We start from the raw sequence: 17,600 nt of genomic DNA on the forward strand, positions 1-17,600 counted from the left end.
GTAGATTCCTTCCATAGATATATATTTTTTCTTTTTGTGAAGACACTAGTGGCTATTGAAGTAGCTATGCTTACCGTAGTATCAACCAAAATTAATACAATTTAGTCTCCTTCAAATACAAGAAACTTTTTAACGTTTTATATATTTTTTTCTCTTTGTGAAGACGCTGGTGGCTGTGTCGTAACTATGGGTAAATAAACTTTGGGTAACATATGGCAATTTTTTTAGGGTTATCATTATGGAATAAATAGCGCACTTTTTCAACTGAATGTGCAAATGGCCCGCGCGCGTGGTATAAACAAGAAGCTTTTGGAGGAGGGACCGGAAGTAGTTTTTTTCTACACTGTTTATTTGGTCTTGAGTGAGAAAATTTAGCCGAAGAGTCAACACGGATTTTCTTTGGGATAAACGGACAGGGCTGGCTGCTAAAACGGTGAGTACAATACATAATGTTACTGTCTGCCACGTTTTGCCTCTATCTCAGCCGAAAAGAACAAGAACGAGCGTTTGAGAAATGGCCAGTTGAAGATTAGAAGATCTCAAAATGGCCGTCGACGCGTAAAGAAGCTATCCAGCTAGGAAAAAAAACATTAGTCTATTTATCCTCCGTTTTCAAAAGTTACGACACCATGTCATGTATTGACATTACCGCACGAATTTTAGTTTAACATTAGAGACGATTATTAATTGACTTCCTTGCTGTTACGCTACAAAAGAAATGGGAATTAAAATAACTTGAGCTAACGTTAGTTGGTTAGCCTATCAATACGTTGCTGCAAATATGTCTTTTTTTTTTGTTATAATGCATAATAAATATCAGATCACATTAATCCCTATAATATAGTTTATTTCGAGTTAATGAGTATTTTCCTTATATGTTTGTTACAGCTTGGTCTGCGGTTTCTCTGCTAAATATAGAAATTGGCTCGAATAACTGGCTCTTGATATAGTTTGGGGCAGAATTTCTCTAAGAATGTAAGTTAACGTTAGGCTATTTCAAATGCCAGTTTATTTTTTTCCAGATTATGAATGCTCTCGAATAAAATTAATTTAATTCTTATTTCTTTGCTAAATTAATTTTCTAAAGCCTCATACGATTTTTATGTTTACATATGTTCATATGTTTTATGAAAAATACTAGGATAATTGAAGACTTAAGATGCAAAAGCCTGTAATTGCTATCTGAAATTTTCTTCTAAAATTAGCATTTTTATAAAGCTCGTATATTTAGGTTCAGTAATTTCACTTTAATGACAATTAATTGGTAATTGTCATTGCCATTAAAGTGAAATAACTAAACCTAAACATACAAGCTTGATGAAAATGATCATTCTAGAAGAAAATATCACATGGCATTTAGAGGCTTTTGCATCTGAATTCAATAAAAAAAAAAAAAAAAAAAAAATATATATATATATATATATATATATATATATATATATATATATATATATATATATATAAAACAGGCCTGTATGTTATCCTTGATAATATTTAAATGTATATATTTTTGTGTGTTTTCCATGCAGACCTTATTGGTCTTTAGTGTTTATTACTGTGTCTATGTGTGTCAACAACCAAAAGAAAATAATGAGGCAATGTTTTATCAATAAAATTAAAATTAAAATCGGCCTTCTTCATGTTTAAAATAATTATCCGTCTGTTCTCTAAATGTTTTAACACCCATTCTAGACCTGCCTCTCTAAGCTGCCAACATATGGACAATCAGTTGAGTTGTCAGTTGACTCCCAAAAGTCACAAGATTAGTGAAGCACTTACATTTTATTTTCTTATTTATCATAATAGATGTTATGTTATATCTTGAGCAGATGCCACACTCCAGACGGTACCCGTCCTCGGAGAGGGCCAGCCACAGCAGCTACCAAGATCGTTATCGGGACAGAGACAGAGAGCGAGGGAGAAAACCTCGGCATCGGCGCTCACCGACATTCTCCTCCAGCAGTGAACGTGAGAGGAGAGGGAGAGGACACAGGCAGGAGGCCGGCTATGCCCGATCCAGGAGGTATGAACGTTGTGTAATGAAAGCACTGAAAAAAATCTGTGAAATTAGTACTATTTCCTTTTATAAATATGTCAATATATAGGCTCTGTCTGAAATGGCACCCTAAACACTCGCGGTCTTCCTACGAGTCTGCACTTTCGTGACCAGGCTGTTGATTGTGGTTTTAAACTATTTTTTTATTGTCAGTCAGAACTTGACAAACATTTTTCTTTTTGACTTCATAACACTTTTCAAGTCTTTTTTCCTTAACAAAACACATTTCTTAATAGAAAGAAATATTTCTGCATGTTTTAACGGGTGATTACCGGTTTTGTTGCTTGACTTTGATGGCACATATCTTCAGCACAGTTTGCAGTGCAGGCTGCAATATTAATATGACATGTTTTGTCTCTGAGAAATGCATATTTGACATTAGCTTGAGTTGACAGTAGTAATAGCTTGAGTTGGGATGCGAATGTAAATTTATGTTCATTAACAGTTGCATCTGTAGAAATTGTAACAACCTCATTTTATATGGTAAAATTTTAATATTCTGACTATGAATTTTATTAAAAATAACCATTGTTCTTCCTTAGTAGCATACATTTAGATCATGATAGCCAGTTAAAACCACGCATATAGCACCTCAATACCATGGTCAAATGTAACTATATGGTTTCTTTGGTATATAGTTTCCGCACAAATTTTAGTTAAACAATAGAGATGATTAATAATTGGCTACCCTGCTGTTACGCTACAAAAGAAATGGGAATTAAAATAACTTTAGTTGGTTAGCCTATCTATACATTGCTGCAAATAGTTTTTTTTTTTCTTTTCTTGTTATAATGCATAATAAACATCTGCACAAATGTGTTACATTGGTATGTAACAGGAAGTAAGACTGGAATTGCTGACGACTCGCTTGCTTCAGCAGTTAGGAATCGATTCTTTCTTTTAGAAGCTTTAAAACTTTACAAACTTTATTTGTCATGCACTTAAACTGTTTAAACCTTCAATGATATTTGGAACGTCAGCTCTAATGTTTTATTATAATATTTTTATGAATATTAATTCAATACCAGGAAGTAAGCAATGGTAACTTGAAATAATCATCATTTCTGTAAGTGATTGCACGGTATAACGCGCACATCTTCTTCCCAGCTACGACAACCGTTCTTCAGACCGCAGGCCGTACGACAGACACTACGGCGAGAGCCATCGGCGCCTGGACCACAGCCGGGAACGGGACAGGGATCGCGACAGGGAACACGGGACGCCGAGCAACTACTTCTCCCGCGACGCCTCGCCCAGCTACGACTACCGACGGGGCCGCGATCGGGACCGCGAGGACTCGTACCGGAGGAAAGGCAGCAGGCGTAAGCACAAACGAAGGCGGCGTAGAACCAGGTCCTATAGCCCATCCTCCTCGGTGAGTACTTCAATACCCGAGCCTGCTCTTTCCCACCCCCAAATCCCTTCTCTTCTCTCTACCTCTACACGCTCCTGTCTCTCTTTCTCCATAACGCTTTTCTTTTCCACAGCCCCAGGATTTGGTAAGTATGAACTCTTTTGTTTTATGTTCTTTTTGTTGACATTTTGTCTTTTTAATAGTGATAGTCTTGGCTTTCAGTGTTTATAATCGAATTGGCCTAACTGTAACATTATAGTGAGACTCAATACAGTAGTCATTAATGTAAACATTACGTAGTAAATGTGTTTGTTGGGAAAGCCTCTGTAATATCTCATAACTCTCATCCATTCTTTATCTTGCTCTATCTACACGCCTATATAACTCTTTCACTGTTTTTTATGAAAACATGTAAAGTTGCTCCATAACTTCAGCTCTTTTTTAATTTTATTTCCAGTCTCCCAGTCGAGCAACCTGTTTCTTTTGTCATGTTGTGAATTAGCAATGCCTTCACTCATGTGCTCTTCTATGAGTAAATGTTGATGCAGGTTGCTTTTTGTGACTTTTTGTCAGGGTTGCTAGGCAGAGGGATGAGGGGGAGTTTGAAAGCAAGCAAGAAGGGAGGGGTAAAATGTTATCTTTGACTTGATCCCTTGCACTATATCCCTATCGTTATATATATCTCCTCACGTGGTGTCATACGATTCGCCCCATGACCACCAAACCTACCTACAACAACTACAACACTGCTCATCTTCGTCGCCGTGGCTACGGCTGCCCCCCTCCACTCTCCCCGCTCCGCCCACCTCCCCTCCTCCCTCTGCGGTCGTGGCGTGATCTCTGACCTGTGACCCTGGCCGGGGCCGAAGCAGCGGAGTGACAGCGGGACACGGGCACTGTGTGTGAGGGACGACGAGGAGGGTCACCTGATCTGTCGGAGTGGCGACGTCCTGCAAGAGAGATGTACACACTGCCACTACTACTACTCCTCTACTCCTATATCGTAACCTTTCTCCCTATCAGTACCAGCACACACACAGGGGAGGGCAGGAGGTCATGATCATGATCATGATTGGTGGTGATGATGATGCTGTCATAGAATGTTCTCCCCTTTTGCCGGAACAGGCAAGAGGGAAGGCATGTCGAACATGTCTTTAGTAGCTCCTTTTTTTATTCTTTTCAGTGGGGATGGGGTGTTTGTATTGCTGTGTAGAAGTATTATGATCCTTTTTAATTCTTGACTGCCAGGTTCCCAGATTTAGCTTTTTTTCCTAGTCCCATATTATTCTGGTCTTGTTGAGGCATTTGGCTACATCAAGATTCACATTTACCCCTACATCGTATGCTGTTAATCATTTCGATTTAAAGATTTGATTGCTGTGACATGCACAATATTTCCATAGGTACTAGTATGCATGTTATTTTTTTTTAGTAAATACAATCGTTTTAGTTTTCGAATTAGCTCAAAGCAGTCCCGTTGTTTTAAAATCCCTCAGTTAAACGTATCTATTTATTAGGGGTCCTTCTGAGTCGGACCTACGCAAAGTCTGTTTCTTTGCGTTTTTTCTTTTTTAAACAAATGCAGACTATTTTTGTTGTTGAAAAAAACATGCTTTATTCCTTTCATCGAGAGTGTGCGTAGTGATGCTTGTCGTATTTTTTTTTTTTTTTAGGTTAACCTGAATAGATAGTCACAGTTAAGATTAAAAATGTGATTCTAGGAAACTTGTTTAGGATTTTCTCTTTAAATGCGCTGTCTAATTAAGCTCTTTACATTTCCCCCTCCCCTTTTCTCTACGTCTTTTTCCCTCTATTTGTCTCTTAGATGAGATCGTCAGCACTTTGGGCGAGGGCACCTTCGGGAGGGTGATGCAATGTATTGATCATCGCAGGTGAGCGTCGTCGCTTAGCGACCAATCAGCTGCTGTATTACAAAACCAACACGGTGTGTGAACTTCAAACAAAATGTGTTTCTTTGTCTCGTTGTTGGGCTGAAAAATATTTGCTCTGGTAGGTAAAAATGCAGTGTGCGATTATTCCAGACTGTAAGAAAATTAAGAATTTTATGGGGGGGGAAATTAGCATGGCAGCTGATTCTTTAGTGATTGTCAAACTTCAATTTCAAACCAAAATTCAATGTGCTTTTTCATTTACAAAAATGCAGGTTATACGTGTTTTGAGTTTGTTTTCAAGATTGTATTCAGGACCGTATTACAGAGCCTCTAAAAACACCTTTGCAAAAAGAAAAAAATATACAGACTTTTGTGTGCGCACAAGAAACCACTTAACTTTGCATATAGGACAATGCACACTGAGCCACCTATTGTGCCTTCAGCCCATTTCGCTGTGTGGTTTCTTGGCCTCCACAGAGTATGCGTTAAAGCAGACCTAAGGCCTCGAAATAGGACGTACTGCCCTAACGAAAGCTTTTTTTATTTTATTAGTACCACTCTATTTTATAGACCCTTGAACTTGCCAAATAGGACAATGCACACAGCCATATTGTGCCACAAGCCCATTTTGTGTCATGGTTTCTCCGCCGCCACAGAGAATGCCTTAAATTGGACATTAGGCCTTGATTATTAGAGTTACTACCCTAAGGAAAGTCCAATTTTGAGCAAATAGATCTATTAATTCATGTGCATCCATGCTCTTATTTTTTTCATAGTGAGATGGCAGTGACGCATAAAAGAAATAGCTTATAGTATATATAAAACTAGAAATTGTATTGCGTAAGCACACACACATTTTCAGTGCGCATGTGAATAGTTTCTCAAGGGCACAAAAATAGTTTATGTATATATTTTTTTATTTTAGGTGCTCTTTATTTTGCCAATTCTATTTAAAATTATTTTGTCAACAGACAAGAAGTCTAAATACTATCCATCTTAATTTTCAATGCAGAAGTAAGATATTTCTTGTGACTTCAGATTAGGAATAACAAAGTGCAGTAAATGGTAAAACTATTTGCTCTACAAACCAGTGTGTTTGATTATGATCAGTTAAAATAATATGAATAATGTTATTAATGAATAATAACAGACTGTTTTCGTGCGGCTGACACAGGAAGCCTTGCGCATTCAAGGTTAAAATGGCTGTGCTCACTAACGTGGATAGACCCATAAATATAGTTCATTCCTTTGATTGCAGGGTTGAAAACATGTATGCAGTTAGAGAGCTGTCTGACAGATAAGATAAGATAACATTTCAATGTTTAAACTAATACTCTTCTGCTTGGTTAAGGGGTGGAGCACATGTTGCTCTGAAAATCATCAAAAATGTGGAAAAATACAAAGAGGCTGCCCGGCTGGAGATCAACGTCCTGGAAAGAATCAATGAAAAGGATCCTGAGAATAAGAAGTGAGTTGGCAAGAGAATCTTTGAGGAAATAGCACAATTTGAGGAATTGTGTATGGAGTACTTAAACATCTAGCTGCAAATTTACCTTAAAATAGACCAAAGACAACTTGGATGACTTGCTTACAAAATTCCACTTTTTAACCTGTCTACTTTTTCTCTCTTTCTCAATTCCTTAGTTTGTGTGTGCAGATGTTTGACTGGTTCGACTATCATGGCCATATGTGTATTAGTTTTGAGCTCTTGGCTCTCAGTACTTTTGATTTCCTCAAAGAAAACAATTACCTGCCCTACTCCATCAGCCAAGTGCGTCATATGGCTTACCAGGTCTGCCTGGCTGTCAAATGTAAGTAGACATTCAGTGTTTTTTCACAAATTATGGTTGGACTCCATTTGCCTTGTATTAAATGGCCAGTTCTGCAGTTCATAGTATTGTGGTCTGTTTCTCCTCCTCTGCAGATTTGCATGAAAACAAACTGACCCACACAGATCTGAAACCAGAGAACATTCTCTTTGTCAACTCGGACTTCACAATCACATACAATGTGGAGAAGGTAATGAAAGAGTTTGTCATAAAGAGTTTGTCATTAACAAGTTTGTCACATGTCATTTTTTGTGTGTATGTTAAAGGGGTCATAAAATGGCATTTTTGTACAAGCTAATATGATTCTTTAGGGTCTAAATTAAAAGTTTGTAATATACATTAATTAAAAATTCTCATTAGTATTGTAAGAAAACACTAATTTTACCTGGTCAAAAACAGCTCTGTTTTCAGCACGCCGTTTAAGTGCATGTGTCTTTAAATGATAATGAGCTTTGCTCACCCCGCCCCTCTGTTCTGTGCGCACACTGTTTGTTACACAATAACCATAACGCGTTGTTCATTATAAACGTGGGATTATGAATTATATTGAGAACGTCGTACATAGAAAACATGCCGTAATGTACCTGAGTGTAAAAAAAATGCATTCATCATGAAGCGTGCAGCAAGCGATTTGCAAAGATTAATATAAAGATTAATTTAAAGCTTAATAAAGCGTTACACTCATTTCAGTTCTTCTGGAAGTGCAGCTGGAACACGAATAGTTGGTACGTTTCTTTTTATCAGGAACAGCTTTTAGCAAAACCAGCTTTATACTGACCCTCGTTTGTAAAGCAGTCTGGTGTGTGAAATGATTCGCGCAAACATGAAAGCATTGACGTTGATCTGGGGAATATTCCCTTCGAAAACAAACTCAGCTGTACAGATTTAGGAACACCAACATGACAGCTGTGTTCATTATTACACCCAAGAACAGAACACCACAATCGCTTAGACTCCATTCTGCTCATAGACAGTGCTCCAGTGTATCAACAATGACGCGCCGGTCTGCGCAGACTATGATTGACAGCTCGCTCACGAGCGAGGGCGGGGCTTTGTTGAAACGCTACTGTCAATCAACAATCGTGGGAGGGGGCGTCGATTTTGTTACGTCACAAAATCGAACAGCTTGATTTGAGTTGGGGGGGAACATAAAAGAAGATTTAAAAAAAAAACACTGGATGGATTTTTATCATTTTATGATGGTTGTGTACAGGCACTGCCAACACACATTTCAGTACAATCAACTTATAAAAGTGCGTGTACCATTATATGACCCCTTTAACATATCAGCATCAGCTATCGAAAACCCCATTAGTGGGCCATTAAAGGAAATGCATATTAATGAACCCCCTTCTCTCCGAGGTAGAAGCGAGACGAGCGTACTGTGAAGAGCACAGCAGTGAGGGTGGTGGATTTCGGCAGCGCTACATTTGACCATGAGCATCACAGCACCATCGTTTCTACCAGGCATTACAGAGCACCTGAAGTTATTCTAGGTAAAAACAATCACGCCTCATGTATGACTGACCAAACGGCATGTATTTTAGCAGTACACATTATCCTGAATTTGAACTTGAATAACTTTTGTTGTTGGCATGACACGAGACCAGTTAAGGCACAGGACTAGAATGGGTTAATCGCTGCAGCAACAGCAGATTAGCTTTTTCTTTTCCACCACAAGAAATTTAATTAGTCAGTGACTTCATTCAGCAGACTGCAGGGAATCGTCCAACGTAAGATTGGTTGCCATGAAAGCTGATACCCAACCTTAATCTGTTATGAAATATCCTGCATGTTGCTTTCTGAGTAAACGGGTACTGTTATTTATATGTGCACTACTGTTCAAAGGTTTGGGGTTGGTAAGATGTATTAGAAAGTCTCAAAATACAGTGAAAACAGTAATGGTGCACAGAAGTCTGAAGTAGTGAGTTTAGGTATTGGGGTGCAGAGCCAGTGGTTGTTCTGTAGGCAAACATCAGTGCTTTGAATTTGATGCGAGTGGCAATTGTCTTTGAAGTCATCTTGAGGCCCCCTGGTTGAGAACCACTGACCTAAACGATTTGCACACGTGCTTCTGACTGATACTGTACAGTGTCCTGCAAGGTTATGATGCAGTAACATGATGTCACCACTAGATGACTATTGCCCAAAATAGTGTACCAAATTGTTTTGCCTTGCAGAATTGGGCTGGAGTCAGCCGTGTGACGTGTGGAGTATAGGCTGCATCCTCTTCGAGTACTACCTCGGCTTTACTCTCTTCCAGGTACAAAGTCTACTTCCTTTTTGTACCACTTTTCTGAGTCATGACAGCAGGTCTACACAGCCACTCATGTTTATGTATGTGTTCACTAAGCAGCTTAAGATCAGGTAGAATCTGACCAAAGGGTCACAGGTGTCCATGCACGCTGTAGCCAAACACGCTGTAGCCAAACACCTGTTGTTTAGCCTTTGACCTCAGATGCGCTCACTAATGCTCTCTCTTTCTCATGCACACACAGCTCACTGTATAGGAACATATGTTGACCTGCATTGTAAAAACCCTGCAAAAACATGTTGCTAAAGAGTCTGTTTATCATCAACTAAGTAAAGTTCATCAATCCTAATTTTATTCAACTTTTTTTTTTTATCTGACTCTCAGACTCATGATAATCGGGAGCATTTAGCCATGATGGAGAGAATTTTGGGTCCTGTTCCTTCCCGCATGATTCGTAAGACTAGGTAAGTTTTTAACACTATTAACTGGGATTTGAAGTCTTTGAATAGTTTCTATGTCACTCATGCTTGTATGCGCAGCAGGTTGTGCAACTGAAATGATCATTTCTTCACCGCACAGGAAACAGAAATACTTTTATCGAGGACGCCTGGACTGGGACGAGAACTCTTCAGCAGGAAGATACGTCAGAGAAAACTGCAAACCTTTACGGGTAAGTAACACTTGTTTTATAGGCTTCGTATTTTGTGCCTGCAATTGAATATATATATTTATTTTTGAATGTTTATGTAAATATGGGTGGTCATATGTTGATGTACTTACAATCATCTTCATCCTCCCTTCCTCTTTCTCTCTCTCTCTCAGAGATATGTTCTATCTGAAGCTGAAGAGCATCACCAGCTGTTCGATCTGATCGAGGCCATGCTGGAGTATGAGCCGACGAAGCGTCTTTCTCTCGCTGCGGCCCTGAGGCATCCTTTCTTTCAGAGCACCGTCAGCGGCGCTGACCAGAACGCCGGAAAGAGCTGGGAGGGAAACCGCGACATCAGTCGGTGACAATATTCATCTTCAACCAACGTCACTGTCTTATGCCAAAAAAACACTCAAGGACTCTCATGCCAAGAGAGTTAACATGGAGCTGAACTGACATTGATTTAAGTTTTATAGTGCAAGAGGAATGAAGCCGTTGCACAGCATATGATTTCTCAATCATCTTCCCATAATGTGAGAACAGCTCTATGTGCAGCAGGAGAAAATGAGGAGCTTGGCGCATCTAGAAGATCCCAGTCAACTGACATGCTTGTACATGTTGGACTTTCAGAGATTCGCTGAGTGAATCTACCCTCCCAAGTTCAGTTCTTCCAGCCAATTGTGGCTAATGACGGTCATAAGCGGAGGGAAAGTGGTTTGATGGGGAAAAAGCATTAATGTAACACTCCTTTTCAGAAAAGAACTGACAAAACAAGCATCACTGTTACAATATAATTATTTATCGGGCGAATACGTTTTGTGCATTTTAGCCGTTATCTGATAATCGCAAATGCATCGCGACACTTTGTATTCAGTTCAATTCAAACCAAGTAACAGAGCTGCAGTGTTCTGGTGATTGTGTCCCTCAACATGTTTACAGTATTTATTTAGGTAACCGGATGTCTCCTTTTGTGTGTTTGTATGGATTCGACTGTATAAATGTGTAAATACAAATAAACATGTTGTGACTATAGAATAAAGAGCCTGTATGTTTGCTTGCTGTGAATGTTTTCACAGTGAGGTCTCCAGGCAAAATGTTTTTACAATCAAGTTCTTGTCATGTCATTTTCTATATCGATTGTATGTGTTCATGTGATATTCTATGCTGATATGAATTAAACGTTTGGCACTTAGTTGGGCATTAGTGCAGTGCTTTAAACCGAGTCTAATGCTATAAACCACTGTCTTCTGCCATATTCATCCTCAGGAAAGACAGAAACCATGGAATCTACAGCCCTCTGTGGTTTTTAATAATCACGTCCCTCAGAAATAGTTTGAAGCTCTCTTGAGTTTTAAGTCTTAACATTTTTTTTATTTTTATTTTTTTTAACAATGGATATGAGGGATAGATTTAACTCTTAACTTGTAAGACTAACATATATTCTAGAATGCCTATTATTTTTGAGAATAATATTTTGAATATGTAATCTTTTACCTGCCTAGTCATATAGTAGTAAAACACATCTTTTAATTCCTTAAATAGAGCCTTCACTCTTCCAATTTTACATCTTTGTTCAACTAAATTGAGGTAGTTGTTCTACACACTTGCAAGAAAAGATTCTATATAGAACCTTAAAAGGGTTCAGGCAAGCGATTCATATACAAAATTTTATTAATTAAACCGCTTGTAAACAATTGAAATAACCTGTTAAACATGAAAGTAGTATGCAATCATTTAGGACAATTCTCTTAATTTTAAAGAACCTTTCTGACATACAGTCGTAATCAAAATTATTCAACACCCATTGAAAATCAGTCAGCTGTTGCAATAAGTTAAAAGTAATTGAAATGACTCAACACAATAAATATTTCAAGTGGTTTGCCCAAATTCAACTAAAAATGCAACTTATGCAGTATCAAAATTATTCAACCCCTTCATGGCAAGCATCTTTAATACTTAGTAGAACACCCTTTTGATGTTATGACCTGCTGCAAACGAGATGTATAACCAGACACCAGCTTCTGGCAGCGTTTCTGAGGAATCTTAACCCATTCCTCATGAGCAATGGCCTCCAGTTCAGTAATATTCTTGGGTTTGCGTGCTGAACCACCTTCTTCAAATCCCACCAGAGATGATGGCCACTGTAGAATCTTCCAGGACTTCTTCTGCAACCAAGCCTTGGTGGAATTTGAGGTATGCTTGGGATCATTGTCCTGTTGGAAAGACCAAGCTTCAGCTTCCTCACTGATGGCATAACGTTTTCTCCTAGGATTTCCTGATACTTCAATAAATCCATCTTGCCTTCCACACGATGCAGGTTTCCAGTGCCAGAGGATCCAAAGCAGCCCCAGAGCATCACCGAGACACCATCATGCTTAACTGTAGGCCGAGTGTGCTTTTCAGCATATGCTTCATTCTTCTTCCTCAGACATACCGCTGATCCATAGGGCCGAAAAGTTTTGATTCATCGCTCCACAGAACAGAATTGGAGACAACTTTTCTTGTGCTTTTGGGTCAGTAATGGTGTACAATACATCTTGGAGTTCTGCATGGAAACCGCATGTGTTTAGTATGCGCCTTACTGCCCAAGCTGAAACCTCAGTGCCTGTTGCCACCAAGTCTTGCTGCAAGTCTTTTGCAGTGATTCGAGGGTTTTTCTGAACCTGCCTTCTCAGAAATCTGGTTGCAGCCGTTGATAGCTTACTTTTTTGATAGCCGTTGATAGCCCCATCCAGGTAACCACTGTTCCTTTAAAGGTCCCGTTCTTCGTGATCCCATGTTTCAAACTTTAGTTAGTGTGTAAGAGTTTCTGATATTATCATCATTCTGTGAGGTGAAATTGTCCTGAGAGACTGAGTGCGAGCTCATGAAGCTCCACCCCCTGTGTCGTCCAGCAGCAGCTTATTTGCATTTAAAGGGCACACACTAAAACAGCGCGTTTTTCTGAGCCCCAAAAAATGACAATTTAAACATGCTGTAAAAAATGATCTGTTGGGTATTTTGAGCTGAAACTTCACATACACACTCTGGGGACATCAGAGACTTATTTTACATCTTGTGAAAAAGGGCATAATACGGGACCTTTAACTTTGAACTTGCAAACTATGCTTCCAACGGTGTCTCTAGGAACATTTAGTTTATCTTTTTGTATCCTGTTCCTTGTTTGTGAAGGGCGATGATATCTTCTCTTAACTTTCTGGACCATTCTTTTGTATTACAGTTGAATTTGGGCAAACCCAAATTGAAACATTTGTTTTGTTGAGCTATTTCAATTACTTTTGTTTGATTTGTCCATTGCAAACAGCTAAAAGTCTGTACATTTTGCCAATAAACCTGATTTGGGGGTTGAATAATTTTGATTACAACTGTAAATAGTTAAGTCAAAAACCAGTGTATTCTGGACGCATGCCATGCATAGTTTTTAGGCAAGTAATACTATCTTAAAACCAATTCTACTTGCAACAAATCTAGGGAGGTTAAACCTGATTAGTGTGCCTTTGAAACGGTTTTTGCTAGTCTAGCTCCAGCGTTTTAAACTAAATGGAAAGCCATCATATCAATAATGCAACAATGGCATTGATTCTAAAAATATACTGTACATGCAAAAGTAAAGCATTAAAAAAGGGTCATGTGCAAAGACATATTAGATGTAAATTTAGCATTTCAGAGAATTTTATTTTTAATTAGCCCTCCTTTCCTCATTCATGGCCAAAAGATTTAAAGATCACAGCTAATTGTGTAGACAATCACAGGAAAGCTCTTTTAGAAACACCTTTTCTCTGACCAGCCAACAAGCTTTATTTAGAAAGCATCACTCGAGCAGACGTAATCTGATAAGAGTGATCTAGTGATTTCAGACCTATTGGCAAATGAGTAACAGACTATAATGTACCCAAAATTCAACCGTAATACAGTGTTTGTTTAAGAGTGCAAAAAAAGTGAACTTAGAAATTCCACTTATGACCAGCAACAATAATGTTTACCTAATAACATATAGGTAAACATTATAATATAATATAATATAATATAATATAATATAATATAATATAATATAATATAATATAATATAATATAATATAATATAATATAATAAATGAGAAGCATGAAATTTCTTTACTGTATAGTGTCAAATTGTGAATGAACTAAACGGGTTGTTTGAGGCTGAATAGTGTATCAGCTGTTGATGTTAAAAAAAGCTTTTCGTCATGTCATTCTTTCAACACTGACTTCATTCACATGTTTGTTGTCTGTAAACCTCCTCAATCTGTTTTCCCTCCTACCTTCCCATCTGTTGAAATGAAGGATCTTAACCTTAATCTGTTAAGATCAGTGATCATTCAACAGGTATCTTTTTCTGTAAGTTTAAATAAAACAATAGTTGGTCAGCTTCACTACATTGATGCTTACACATATGAGTTGAACTGATATTAGCAGCAAAATATTAGTGGTTTCTTCTCTCTCACGTGGCTGTGAAACTCCCGCCATCACTAATGTGATTATAACCAATTACGTCATTAGAGAATTAGCTGGGGAGAAATGGGGAGGGAGCTGGGTTTAAAAACATGTAGCTCAACAAGAAAAGCTAAGCAGATGAGTTTGGACGTCAGGTTCCTTACATCAAATGAAGAGTTTCACCTGACATCAGGTATGTCCGACCTTTATGCGAAATGTTTTTCTGTCATTATGTTCGAAATGAAGAATTTAAGAGTTTATTGCAGTATTTTTAGGCTATTATTTATTACATTCTTCGTTTATAAATTACTAAGGAAGGATTTCGAATAAATTGCATATTTGTGTATTGTAAATATAGTAGAATGAATGTATATGTATGTATATGTAAATATTCAAAGATTTTTTATTTTTATAGTCTCTAATGCTCACCAAAAGCTGCTTTAAAATACAGTAATTGCTATTATTTATTACATTGTTCGTTTATAAATTCCGTGCATTTGACCTAAGGAAGGATTTTGAATAAAATGCATATTTGTGTAGCAGAATGAGTGATTATTCTGTATATGTAAATGTAGAATGTTTTTAAAAGAAGTCTCCGATGCTCACCAAAAGCTGATTTAAAATAAAGTAATTCCTGTTTTCTGGCCTATGTAAATACATTTTAACATGTATTAATGTCTATAAATAAAGGCAATAAAAAATACAAACACTTAATAAATATTTCTAGTGCCATGATGTTTTTTATTTTTATTTTGTAGTGTTGTTTTCTATCAAACCGACTGGTCTATGTGATTTTTTTCTAGGTGTTAATCCAGCCTGTACTTACATTTATTCATTAGACTGGGTCATATGAAACTGGAATATCAGGAATTCACTTCCTTACTGACATATCCGTAATTTTAACTCTTGGACTTCAGTATCCCCGAGTTTGATAAAGACTCATATCCGCGTTCATTACCGCGCTTAAGAAGAGATGGACGCCGTAGTGAAGAAGTCTCTGGGAGCTCCTCTCCGACAGATGACCAGCTGCTTTACTGGGAACCAGGATGGATTTAGCCGGAAAGGCAAGAGCGTGCGCCGGAAGAGCGCCCCCTGCTGCTACGGTCAGACAGCACATGACTCGTCCTGGTTAAGGACTTACCAGGCAGAACTGCACAGGGAAAGGTACAAAAATAAGCGTATACAATTATTAGACACTTAAATAGTCCGTTTAAATCCAATAGCTTTCAAATTTGTATTGTTTATATTATGTTTGAACAGGAAATTAAGGCAAGTCAAGGTTGCGCAGAAGAACGCAGAAAGAGCCGCAATGAGGATACATCACAGAAGTCCACACCGCTTCACAAAGGTACGGGTGTTCTGTCTGCCGTCACTTTAAACATATATTTGCCGGAACAGCGGAATATAGTGGCTTACCTTTAGTATATGTATGTTTTTCAGGCACCGGTTCAGAAGGCAAACCTAAAAAGCAAGACCGCCACCAAAAATGACAACTCTCTTTTTGGTGCCTTTCAAGGGCTCAGTCTCAGCACGAGTGGAGCACAAACATCATCGAGTGCAGATCCATGCAAACTTATGTGAAGAAACACATTACAAATGACTCTGATGGTGTTACATCTTACTATCCATATCCAGTTTATTTCTTGGTTACCAAGAAGAATTTACTTGAAAATGCTTGGAATGATATTAATAATAATAAATATCTCAATTCAATAAACTATCTGAGGTGAATTATGACCTGCAGATGCTGCATTCCAGGAATATAATCTGATTGAGATATATCACGATTATTAGGTCATCATGAGACCTCATTGAAAATCAGGATTTAAAAACTAAAACATATAATGTAAATATAGGCTAAAAAATCTTGATAAGTGATTGAAAACAAACAAATGGTAGGCTACTTAAAATGATACATAGAATATTCAAAACATTCTTAACTTTAAGTCACTTAAATCTGAAGAATTTTCACTGGTGGTCTCAGACTCATGTATGTGCAATTCATATGTATTATCTCCATGTATCTAGTCCTTAAATGCTCAACTTTAGTATTAAAAACAACTGAACTCATTTTGTTTCTCAGATGCCTTAAACTGCATTGACACTAAACAACTAAATCAGTTTATGACAGCTTATGTTTCTTTACTTACATTTTTTCAATAAAGATGATCCACATTTGATCATTTTGCAGATCATTTTCAGGTCACGTGTGTGAAATGGTGTTGTTTTTACGTAAGAAAATGTAATTAGTGGCTGCAGCACAACATTATCACAGTACGCACAGAGCTTTGAAGGACATGATCCAGCACATTTGGCCATGTTCCCCACCTGTTTGTTGAAAGACTGTGTACATCAAAGGCTGTGTCTTTAATTATTTTCATCGTCCTCCTCTTGCTCGCCAAAGGTAAGCATCTCACTTAAGCTTGGGCTCAGGAACACGATACTCGGCACTTTACAGGATTGACAGTATGTCGAAACATGATACCTTGAGACACTGAATTTAATTTACTGAAGACCTGATGTGAGCAATACCCCACTGCATGACATTGTGCTTGTCACACTTTATCTAGTGAATTTTTAGGTTTACTTTAAGTCAATTACTAAGTAAGCACATATATTTCCATTGTTTTCCACCCTGGCCTGGAGGCAAAATACAATTCAACAGTCCATAATTTCACCTTTTGTGTAACCCATATGCTGTGAAATAATAATATATTTCATATTGAAATGTGAAATATTATTTTAAATATACAGGCTATATGGTTTTCAGCCAAATTTAAACAGTAAAACAATCATTAAAACTTCAGCAAAAACTTGCATAGCATAAAGCATAAAATCAATGAAACTTCAAGAATGGAAAAGGTGACATGAAAAAATACCCAACCATTGTTTGGTCTAAATAGACAAATTAATTTATTTAGAAAGTTACAACATGACAACTTACCACAATAAAATGTGATGACATTCATGGTAAAATAGCTACTTTTCTGAATATGTGCTACTATGATAAAAAAAAAAAAAAAAAAAAAAAAAAAAATACTAGTAGGCCCATGATATTAAAATATAATTTGGAGGATAAAATTCACAAAATTACTCTAATTTAGAAGGTTTGAA

At 37.6% G+C, this 17,600-nt stretch overlaps 2 protein-coding genes across 4 annotated transcripts; both read left to right on the top strand.

The window, feature by feature from the left end:
• Positions 1-293: 293 nt before the first annotated feature.
• On the top strand, positions 294-11,143 carry clk2a (CDC-like kinase 2a). Of its 2 annotated transcripts, XM_081375984.1 has the most exons (13): positions 294-433; positions 1,830-2,023; positions 3,164-3,431; positions 4,283-4,373; positions 5,236-5,302; positions 6,654-6,770; positions 6,947-7,113; positions 7,227-7,321; positions 8,498-8,627; positions 9,312-9,394; positions 9,770-9,849; positions 9,965-10,055; positions 10,208-11,143. In XM_081375984.1, exons 2-13 carry the CDS (start codon positions 1,830-1,832, stop codon positions 10,397-10,399), a joined length of 1,575 nt encoding a protein of 524 aa, XP_081232110.1. In that variant the 5' UTR covers positions 294-433; the 3' UTR covers positions 10,400-11,143. The 2 variants fall into 2 exon arrangements, with proteins under 2 accessions (XP_081232110.1, XP_081232111.1); XM_081375985.1 differs by lacking the exon at positions 4,283-4,373 and having other exon boundaries at positions 320-433.
• A 3,435-nt stretch (positions 11,144-14,578) lies between these two features.
• Positions 14,579-16,680, top strand: LOC308696976 (uncharacterized protein). Of its 2 annotated transcripts, none has more exons than XM_081375987.1 (4): positions 14,579-14,679; positions 15,404-15,650; positions 15,747-15,834; positions 15,927-16,680. In XM_081375987.1, the coding sequence occupies exons 2-4, from the start codon at positions 15,460-15,462 to the stop codon at positions 16,065-16,067; spliced, it is 420 nt and encodes a 139-aa protein (XP_081232113.1). In that variant the 5' UTR covers positions 14,579-14,679; positions 15,404-15,459; the 3' UTR covers positions 16,068-16,680. The 2 variants fall into 2 exon arrangements, with proteins under 2 accessions (XP_081232113.1, XP_081232112.1); XM_081375986.1 differs by having other exon boundaries at positions 14,618-14,679; positions 15,290-15,650.
• Positions 16,681-17,600: the final 920 nt, after the last annotated feature.

The sequence above is a fragment of the Scardinius erythrophthalmus genome (genome assembly GCF_964197995.2).
Source record: "Scardinius erythrophthalmus genome assembly, chromosome: 10".
Taxonomy (NCBI): domain Eukaryota; kingdom Metazoa; phylum Chordata; class Actinopteri; order Cypriniformes; family Leuciscidae; genus Scardinius; species Scardinius erythrophthalmus.